The 10,571-nt window shown below is 46.5% G+C and overlaps 1 protein-coding gene across 1 annotated transcript; it reads left to right on the plus strand.

The window, feature by feature from the left end:
* The first annotated feature begins 8,787 nt into the window (after window positions 1-8,787).
* LOC125547343 (long chain base biosynthesis protein 2d-like) lies at window positions 8,788-9,961 on the plus strand. Its single transcript, XM_048711252.1, has 5 exons — window positions 8,788-8,973; window positions 9,075-9,140; window positions 9,213-9,301; window positions 9,383-9,528; window positions 9,924-9,961. Exons 1-5 carry the CDS (start codon window positions 8,848-8,850, stop codon window positions 9,959-9,961), a joined length of 465 nt encoding a protein of 154 aa, XP_048567209.1. The 5' UTR covers window positions 8,788-8,847.
* The last annotated feature ends 610 nt before the right edge of the window (window positions 9,962-10,571 follow it).

A 10,571-nucleotide genomic window follows, 5' to 3' on the forward strand; every position in this document is an offset into this window, starting at 1 on the left:
ATCGTAATTACTGTCTTCTGTTTTTTTCAGATGACCCTCGCCTGGTTCTACAGACCTGCACCCCTCCGGTGGCCCAACAGTCTAGGGCGTTGTTCTGCACCGAGAGCGGGTAGGCCACGGGGAATAACTGCTTCTTCGTGTTAGTGCATGTCATCACGAGATGACAGACCAAGTCTAGGACCGTTCTGTCAAAGGATCAACCACCGAAGACTCTGTCTCGCGGACGAACGCAGCCGGTCCTCGACGTTCCCGCCCCGTTTTTGTGGTTTGTGAGGCACGTGCCACGTCAAACATGTGCGTTGCTTATTCAAATAGCACACCACCCTTGCATGCATATGCATGGGCCACACGCATGTAGGGGTGCCCCCCCACTCGGACGGTCTCTAGATCGAGCACCCATCCGGTGGCCCCGGCGGTTTAGGGCGTTGATCGGCATCGAGAGGGTGTAGTTCACGGTGAATAACTGATTCTCCGTGTTAGTGCATGTCATCCCGAGATGACAGACGAAGTCTAGGCCCGTTCTTCGAGATGGTCTATGGGTGTCGAGAGGGAATGTGTCGGTTTGTGTAGGAAGTGCTGGTCCTTTTACTCTGTTGGCCTCGAAACTTCTCGTGCTCTCAAAGGAGGCCGTCGCATGTATATGCATGGGCCATCCTGTGGCCCCTATGGTCTAGGAAGTTGACCGGCACCGAGAGAGGGGGTAGGCCACGGTCAACAACTGCTTCTTCTCATGTTTTTTACTTTACACTCTTTAAAGTTCTCTCTCGGTGCCGGTCTAGGAAGTTGACCGGCACCGAGACAGGGGGTAGGCCATGGTCAACAACTAATTGTTCTAATTTTTAAATTTACACTGTTTAAAGTTCTCTCTCGGTGCCGGTCAAGGAAGTTGACCGGCACCGAGAGAGGGGGTAGGCCACGGTCAACAACTGGTTCTTCTCATGTTTTTTTAACTTACACTCTTTAAAGTTGAGGTTTGAACAAATCTAACCCAGAAAGCATATATATCTATGAGTGCATCAAAAGTCTTTTATCAAAAAAATTCATCAAAAGTCACGGAATTTTCAAACTTTGGTCGTAAAAACATATGAAATATCATATACAAAGAAGAGAGTGCCAAACAAAAACACGAAGAGAAGGAAAACAAAAAATTAGAGCAGTGGTTACCGAGAGCCGATTATTGGCTCTCGGTAATGGCCACCTTTACCAAGAGCGACTCTCGGTAAAGCATCTCATCTAGATCATTTCCCTTCGTGTGCGTTCTCAATAATACGTATTATAGTTTTTATTCTTTTTTTCTTCCATGCTTGGCAAACAACTTTAGCACATCATAATTACCGTCTTGTGTTTTATTTTTCGGATGACCCTCGCCTGGTTCTACAGACCGGCACCCCTCCGGTGGCCCCAACGGTCTAGGGTGTTGTTCGGCGCCGAGAGGGGGTAGGCCACAGGGAATAACTGCTTCTTCGTGTTAGTGCATGTCACCGCGAGATGACAGACCAAGTCTAGGCCCGTTCTGTCATAACATCACCCACCGAAGACTCTGTCTCGCGGACGAACGCAGCCGATCCTCGACATTCCCGCCCCGTTTTTGTGGTTTGTGAGGCACGTGCCACATCAAAGATGTGCGTTGCTTATTCAAATAGCACACCACCCCTGCATGCATATGCATGGGCCACACGCATGTAGGGGTGCCCCCCCCCCTCGGGCGGTCTCTAGATCGAGCACCCATCCGGTTGCCCCGGCGGTCTAGGGCGTTGATCGGCATCGAGATAACAGTCGAAGTCTAGGCCCGTTCTTCGAGATGGTCTATGGGTATCGAGAGGGAATGTGTCGGTTTGTGCAGGAAGTGCGGGTCCTTTTACTCTGTTGGCCTCGAAACTTCTCGTGCTCTCAAAGGACGCCGTCGCATGTATATGCATGGGCCATTCGGTGGCCCCTGCGGTCTAGGAAGTTGACCGGCACCGAGAGAGGGGGTAGGCCACGATCAACAACTGCTTCTTCTCATGTTTTTTACTGTAGACTCTTTAAATTTCTCTCTCGGTGCCAGTCTAGGAAGTTGACCGGCACCGAGAGAGGGGGTAGGCCACGGTCGACAACTGATTCTTCTCATGTTTTTTTCACTTACACTCTTTAAAGTTGAGTTTTGAACAAATCTAACCCAGAAAGCATATATATATCTATGAGTGCATCAAATGTCTTGTATCGAAAAAATTCATCAAAAGTCATGGAATTTTCAACCTTTGGTCGTAAAAACATATCAAATATCATATACAAAAAAGAGAGTGCCAAAGTGCCAAACAAAAACACAAAGAGAAGGAAAACAAAAATTAGAGCAGTGGTTACGGAGAGCCGATTATCGGCTCTCGGTAATGGCCACCTTTACCGAGAGCGACTCTCGGTAAAGCATCTCATCTAGATCTTTTCCCTTCGTGTGCATTCTCGATAATACATATTATAGTTTGTCTTCTTGTTTTTCTTCCAGGCTTGGCAAACAACCTTAGCACATCATAATTACCGTCTTGTGTTTTTTTTTCAGATGACCCTCGCCTGGTTCTACAGACCGGCACCCCTCCGGTGGCCCCGACAGTCTAAGGCGTTGTTCTGCACCGAGAGGGGGTAGGCCACGGGGAATAACTGCTTCTTCGTGTTAGTGCATGTCATCGCGAGATGACAGACCAAGTCTAGGCCCGTTCTGTCATAGGATCAACCACCGAAGACTCTGTCTCGCGGACGAACGCAGCCGGTCCTTGACGTTCCCGCCCCGTTTTTGTGGTTTGTGAGGCACGTGCCACGTCAAAGATGTGCGCTGCTTATTCAAATAGCACACCACCCATGCATGCATATGCATGGGCCACACGCATGTAGGGGTGCCCCCCCCCTCGGACGGTCTCTAGATCGAGCACCCATCCGGTGGCCCCGGCGGTCTAGGGCGTTGATCGGCATCGATAGGGTGTAGTCCACGGTGAATAATTGATTCTCCGTGTTAGTGCATGTCATCCCGAGATGACAGACGAAGTCTAGGCCCATTCTTCGAGATGGTCTATGGTATCGAGATGGAATGTGTCGGTTTGTGCAGGAAGTGTGGGTCCTGTTGCTCTGTTGGCCTCGAAACTTCTCGTGCTCTCAAAGGAGGCCACGGTCAACAACTGGTTCTTCTCGTGTTTTTTTAATTTACACTCTTTAAAGTTTTATTTTGAACAAATCTAACCCAAAAATCATATATATATGAGTGCATCAAAAGTCTTTTATCGAAAAAATTCATCAAAAGACATGGCATTTTCAAACTTTGGTCCTAAAAACATATGAAATATCATATACAAAAAAGAGAGTGCCAAACAAAAACACAAGGAGAAGGAAAACAAAAAAATTAGAGCAGTGGTTACCGAGAGCCGATAAATGGCTCTCGGTAATGGCCACCTTTACCGAGAGCGAATCTCGGTAAAGCATCTAACCTATATCTTAAACGTTCCCCTTTCTCTCTATCCTCATTTCTCCTCTCCTCTCCCATCGCCGCCGCCGACGCCGAAATCGCCACCACTGCCGCCACCGCCACCAACTGCTGCCGCCACCCCTCCTCCACCGCCCCCAACTGCGTCCACCGCCGCCACCCCTCCTCCACCGCCCCAACTGCGGCCACCTCTGCCACCCCTCCTCCACCAGCCCCAACTGTCGCTGCCACCAAGCTTCATGGCCGGCGGCCGGCGCGGCGGTTCTTCGAAGCGGGGCAAGGAGGGCGGCCGCAACGGAGCTCCTCGGGTAGTGCGACAACTGGAGATGCCCTCAGGTAACAATCTAGCATGACAATGGTTCTTCTCACGTTTCCTGTCACTTGCTAGAGTGCACATATTTTGAACTGAAGGCCCCCTCCAACGGCCAGGGGGATCTTGAAACCAAATCCATCTCTTCAATAACTGAATTGGCCATTATTGACACTGCCTAGATCACGCCATGATGCATCCAAATAATCAAACAGAAATTTAAAAAATGAGCACTTGAAACAAGAAAAAACACCAGCAAATGAGAAGGAGATTTTGTGTTTCCGTTTCCATGATGGTGATACTTGTTTGCAGAACCATTTTCACATGCAGTGCACAGGTAGTGTGATAGAGATGCTTGTCTCAGTGATGTCTAGCCTAATGTTCGTAGTGAGCAATATGGAATCACGCGTGTTTGAACATTTGTGCTCGATTCATTTTAGTTCTACCCGATTTGGGCTCAGCTCAAAGAGGAGAGGACCCTAGTGGGTAATCTTCTTCAGTCAAGTGCCTAGTACTGAATGTCAATCTGCACTGTTCATATAAATTGTAATCGATGTTCTGATGCTTGGTGGGGTTGGATGTGCTGCATGTGGTTGCTTTATAGGAAGGGAATTATAGCATTTTGTATGGACGGAATTGATGTATGCACTTTTTGTGCAAAACTACCCAGCCGGTAGATTGTCAAGCGTGCAGTTAAAATCATTGTCGCTGATTATTTTGTCAAGCGCCTTTAGTATTTATAATCTCTAAGAGTTATAGGAGGTAGATCATTTTATATTTTTAATCTCCAAAGTTTATAGGACTCTGGTCTCTTGTATATTTTCTCAGAACCTATTGAGATACATAGCTGAAGCCAGTTTTAATTGCTGCACATGGCCTACACTAGTAGTTTAATTTTTTCAATTTCTGCTCGAAGAGAGACATGTTAACTTTGTTTACTTTATGAAAAAAAATTAGAGGCTTGGCTTGATAACAATGTCAGTCTATAGGAATTTGATGCAATGTCAATGGTCTATACAATCAAGTACCAGAGGTTGCAAGCCAAATATTAAGTTAGAATTTGTTCTTCTTTGTCATATTCTTTTGAGACATGTTGATTTGCACAACTTGCGTTCTTAGGATATATTAGGATAAAGTGGTGATCTATCAGATTGCCAGGTTGAGACATGTTGAATGCCATGAGTTTTGATTCAGTACACGTGCATTTGCATCTTAAAAAATTGACTTGAAATTGTGATGCTAATATATTCACCATATATATTTTGTTTTTCAGATTCTGATGGGGGCACTAATAAGTACCGGAGAGTCCCAAGTGGTAGGGCGACCCACGTCAGCAACTCCGGCACGACCGAGTCGTCCGCCTCCCATCAGGCCACTCCCTACGATGAGTCGTCATCGGATGGCGATGTCGGAATGGGCTTAAATGAACCAGATATGCTCCCTACCGAGTGGGGCGACATGGAGGCCTCGGACGGCTTGGGGTCTACCCTCGAGCAACACTTCCAAGAGGAAGAAATCCGGGCGTAGTCCGGGGAAGGTCCCGAAACCAACTACTGCTAGCGACCGTCCTGTCATATGCCCGACAGGAGAGGGGTAAGCAAGCATTTCATTTGCATCATATTTTGGATGCCACAGCTTTGACTCTCACATATGCTTGTCTTTTTCATCATGCAGTCAGTGGACATTTATCCCGACACAGCCTAAGGGGGCCCGCCCGCCGAACCACGTCATCGGCTCCCTCTTGAGGAAGCACTTCCCTGGATTGTCCAAGCCGGGTGATGACGAGCCATCGTTGCCAAGTTTAACCTGCGAGCATTACCAACACAACAAGGACGAGGACAATGTCACCATGGCCACCTGGGTCATCGATGCTTTTTTGTAAGTATCTTTGCTCCGACCACTGCATTTTTCCATATCCAAATCCATGCTTGCGTGGATTGTGAGAAGACTCCATATGCTTTCTTGTATGAAACATTTGCTTGCGTGGATGGTGAGCAGCAGAAGACGATCAAAGGCATCGTTAAATCTTCCTGCAAGATACTCTCTGACACCAAGCACACGCTGCGGTACAAAGCCGTGATGCAGTGTCGGCCCCTCGATGAGAAGGGAGACAAGATGACAAGGAAGACTACTTGCCAGACAAACTTGTCGCAAGAAGAATACCTGTCAGTGGTAAGTCACTATTTCGGTTGTACTAGTACTTTGATTCACCCCTCTTGTTCCTCAATTATTCGATCTTGTCTGACTAGGTGAGGGAGCCCTGGATGAAGGAGGATTGTTTGTCGGCCGTGGTGGACATGTGGTGTGACCCAGCATGGCAGGCGCAACATGTGGAGAAGGGCAACGATCGAGCCAAAATGAGAGGCCCGGCTCATGTCCAGGGGAGCCGGAACCTAACCGCTCTCAAGCAACACATGGTATGTGGATTAATATGTTAACTTATTCGCACGGTGCCTATTGGTTCATTTAACTTGATCGTTAATTTCAGAGGAGGCGAAGGTTGGTCGCCTAGTCCACATCCTGGAAGCCTGGAGAGAAGGACACAAGGGGAAGGATGGCACCGAGTTCTGCAGCTCGTCGGCGGAGGAGAAGTGGGGGACCTTCAAAGAGGTCTTCCAGGAGGTGCACGGTGAGGAAGCCGAACCTACGTCGAAGCCCTTTGATCCAGAGCTTCTCATCATTGCTGGCGAGGGGAAGGGCCATGGCCGCCACTTCCTTTGCAATGGGGCGATCGACACCTCCTTGCGTCACAAGCTCCACGAGATATGGGCGTCGAGCATCAGCTCAACTCCGTCCATACGGAGTCGCCCAACCGCCGCATCACGTGAGATAGCGCGTCTCAAGGTTAGCATGCTAACCTTTCATTTATGTCCATGCCTCGAAGAAGCACCGTTCTAACCTATATGAGCCTACTGTCATGTTACAAGATATAATGGAGCAGCGGGCCGTTGAAGATGAGCAAAGGAGGATGGCCAAGCAGGAGTCCAGAGAAAAGGAACGGGCAGAATTGAACGATAGGTTGAAGCTGCTTGAGAGTCAACTACAGGTAGAACATTCTCTAAACTAGATTATAAGATTCTTTACATAGCGATGAACCACCCTCGCGTGACTCTCCTCCTCTTATAGGTTCTTATGCAAAATCGAAGCAATACAAGTGATGCCCCTCCTCCTCCTCCGGAATGTTAACCCGATGGCCTCTCCTCCTCCTCCGGAATGATCTATATATGAATAAGTGTACTTCTGTTGTGACTTGCATGTGTTTTGCAAGTAGTGACAATATGTATGAATTTGCGATTGTGTGTGATGTCTACTATGTACTACATTCGACTTGTCTGTGACAATATGTGGACTGTCTCTATTTATGCATATATATATATATATATATATATATATGTGGATTAGATCAAATTATGCCTATATATATGTGTGGACTACTGCAAAGTGCACTGTAGTTGTTTTCATCAGCAGGGATCAGGAAAGAAATAGCTAAACAACAGAATGGATGGAATAGATTTCCGAGAGCAACACTAGGAAAATGTCATACTACCGAGAGCCACTCTCGGAAACAAAGGCGCTGAGTACATCACTCCTCCAGGGCTGGCAGCTTTGCCGAGAGCTGCTCTCGGTAAAGACATCTCCAGGGCTGCCACTCTTTTCCGAGTGTGACGACACTCGGTAACCTGTCATCTGCCATGTGGGCCAGGCTGTCTTGCTGGTCAGGAGCATTGCCGAGAGCCACTCTCGGAAAAGACATCTCCAGGGCTGCCACTCTTTTCCGAGTGTGATGCACACTCGGTAAGCTGTGAGCTGCCATGTGGGCCACGATGTCCTACTGGTCAGGAGCATTGCCGAGAACTGCTCTCGGCAAAGATATCGTCATTTTTTTCAAAAATATTTAGCAAATTATTTGAAACTTTTACTGATAAATGTTTCTAGTGGGACCACATGTCAGTTACACACACAAAAAAGAAGATAGGATGTGGCATATACTTTACCGAGTGTCGATATTCGGCTCTCGGTAATGTAGATAGTGACGGACGGAGCCGTCTGTTACGGACGGGCATGCCACGTGGCTCCTCTTTACCATGTGCGGCTCTCGGCGTATGCAGGGTTTGCCGTGCGGTGCCTCTTTGCCGTGAGGTAGTGACGGCAAAACAGGTAGTTTGCCGTGAAGCGAGGTTTGTCGAGAGTGACTCTCGGCGTTGTTTCTTTTGCCGAGTGTCCGTGTTTTGGCACTCGGCAAAGAGCATAACACCCGGCGTACGTGAAAATTCCAGTAGTGTGCTGTGTGTACTAGGCCAGTTGATAAATAAGTCTGTACTTCAAGACAAGCAGACCAATGCATGCTTCCCCATGCATCTTTTGCTCGGTAGCTCCTTTTTTTGTTCAGCATCCTTGGTGAAACATTTATTTTAATGAACTTTATGTTCACAAATTTTCAAATATCCCCATCATAGGCTACTAGAGCATATAGAATTAATGTTGAGAGACGATGGATGAAGCTATCGACGGGAGAACCGTCGTGACTCGAGCACCAAGTTGCCAATCCGTTGTATGTTCTTGACCACCTCTACGTGGCACGATCAGCTGATAGACGTCGGTAATTCGGCGGAGATCGGTCGTGAGGTCTCTTCTCGACAGGAGTAGCACTACGGTAGTTTGTCCTGGAATAATCACCAGAAAATTAGCAATTCTTTCAATACTTCAATAGATTAATGATGCAGATCCCTTTAATTTTGTATTATTTCTTACTTAAATAGTGGTTCAAGAATCTAGATGAGTCATCAATCATGTCTTTTCAAGCATATGTAATTTTTTTTCTGTAATTCTGTTTTTGTAACGAGATAGGGTCTTATTTTTTAGTTTGGCACAGGGCCCCCGGATTTTACCCGCCCAGCCCTGCTGTCCAGGGTAGAATTCCTACTAGTGTTGAATGCTTAAAGAACAATTGAATGGTTGGAGCGGGCCAGTAGGTTGGCGATTAGTTAACTCCGGCTGTTGTGTATGTGCCTCCTCCGTTCGATTATAAATTAGAGAAGTGCGGGGCGAAGTTCAAAGAAAACACCAAGTTAGAGTGGTGAGAGTTCCAATGGTGAACCCCCCGATCCTGACCGCGCTCACCACGCGATTCAGCTACGGCCTCATCTTCGCCTTTGGCCGCTTGCGCGACTTCTTCTGCAGGATCCTCGACGCCGCCAAATCCAGCAACCTCAAGGTCTATTCAGTTTCTTCTTCTTCTTCTTCTTCTTCTTCTTCTTCTTCTTCTTCTTCTTCTTTTGATGCGTGCTTACGATGTTCGTGCTGATAATCCGGTAGGGTTACGCGCCCATTTGCTGTGGGTACGAGGATTTCTACTGGCGCCGCGTCCACCTCCGCATGCAGGTGAGCGATCGAGTTGGAACTCAGATCATGTAATTACTAGGACTATATTGACTTTGCTTAATCGGTGGGCAGGACTGCTTCGATCGCCCCGTTGCTAGTGCGCCAGATGCTTGGCTGGATCTAGTCGAGCGTAACTCAAATGACTGTAACAAGACACTCCAGTATGTTTACCTCATATTTGTTTCGTGATTCCACAGTGCAAAAGAACTGATGCGGTCAGGTCTTCTTCGAATGCAATGCAGACATAGCGCGGAAACGTCCAGGTGTCTTAACTTGGGTTCCTACAACTACCTTGGTTTTGCTGCAGCAGATGAGTACTGCACCCCACGTGTGATCGAGTCGCTCAAAAAGTACTCTGCCAGTACTTGCAGTGCTCGAGTTGATGGAGGTACGTGTTTTTTATTTGGGCACCACTAGTGCATGGCCGGAGGATTAGAAGTAGCTCGCCCATTTGATCTTAGCCACATCATTGCGGGAGATATTTTACGGTGCATCATACTGCCAAGTTCAAGGAGTAGTATTAAGTTGATCCAATGCTTAATATGCCCCCCGCAAAGTTTGACTCAGGGACAACTTGGTAATTCCATTAGACCGATATTAATTCCCACACCGCAGCCCACACTTCCATCCTGTTGGGTCGTTGCCGTAGCTTGCTTCCCTTCTCCCCGAAGAAAAATCATATAAAGAAATATAAAAGCGTTTAAATCACTATTTTAGTGATCTAAACGAAGAGCGTCTATATCATTATTTTAACGATCTAAACGCTCTTATATTTGTTTACAGAGGAAGTAGTTCCTTGTCACTATACACTACATGGATGATTGGTTCTTTTTTCTTTCCATCGCAACCACAATTGGAGCAGCAAGATTAAATAATTATTTAGTCATACTAGTACATGTATTGCCATAACTTCGAAGAATCAGTGATGGTTAATCGCTGCTAACTGGCGTTCTTGCATAGCCTCTCATACATGAAAAATGAGCGATGAATATAAAATTGAACTGCCTAAAGTACCCCTGACAACCCAATATACTACCAGAATTCTGGTTGACCAGCTCTATCATTTCTTCCTTGAAGATTAACTTCCATCTCACTCTCAGTAAGGAGCCAGGACCAACATCCAAACCTGCTTGGTGTCAATCCAAAAATTTGAAGTAAAGATCATGTCATTTTGCTCCGTATGTATTCACTTGTTGAAATCTCTAAAAAGAAAAATATTTAGGAACGGAGGGAGTATAAGTCAGGTTTTAAGGAAATTAATAATTTAAGAAAAAATATTTGCGATCGCATTTTTTGCTTGCTAGCAGAACAAATCGTGTTTTCAATGTTATTTATATTTAATTCTGATGGGATCAAAAAATTTGTTTCTAGTGCTACTAAAATTGCTTCTAATGTAATCACAATTTATTTCGATCTGAAACAGTTACAACA

This window comes from Triticum urartu, chromosome 3 (genome assembly GCF_003073215.2).
Source record: "Triticum urartu cultivar G1812 chromosome 3, Tu2.1, whole genome shotgun sequence".
Taxonomy (NCBI): domain Eukaryota; kingdom Viridiplantae; phylum Streptophyta; class Magnoliopsida; order Poales; family Poaceae; genus Triticum; species Triticum urartu.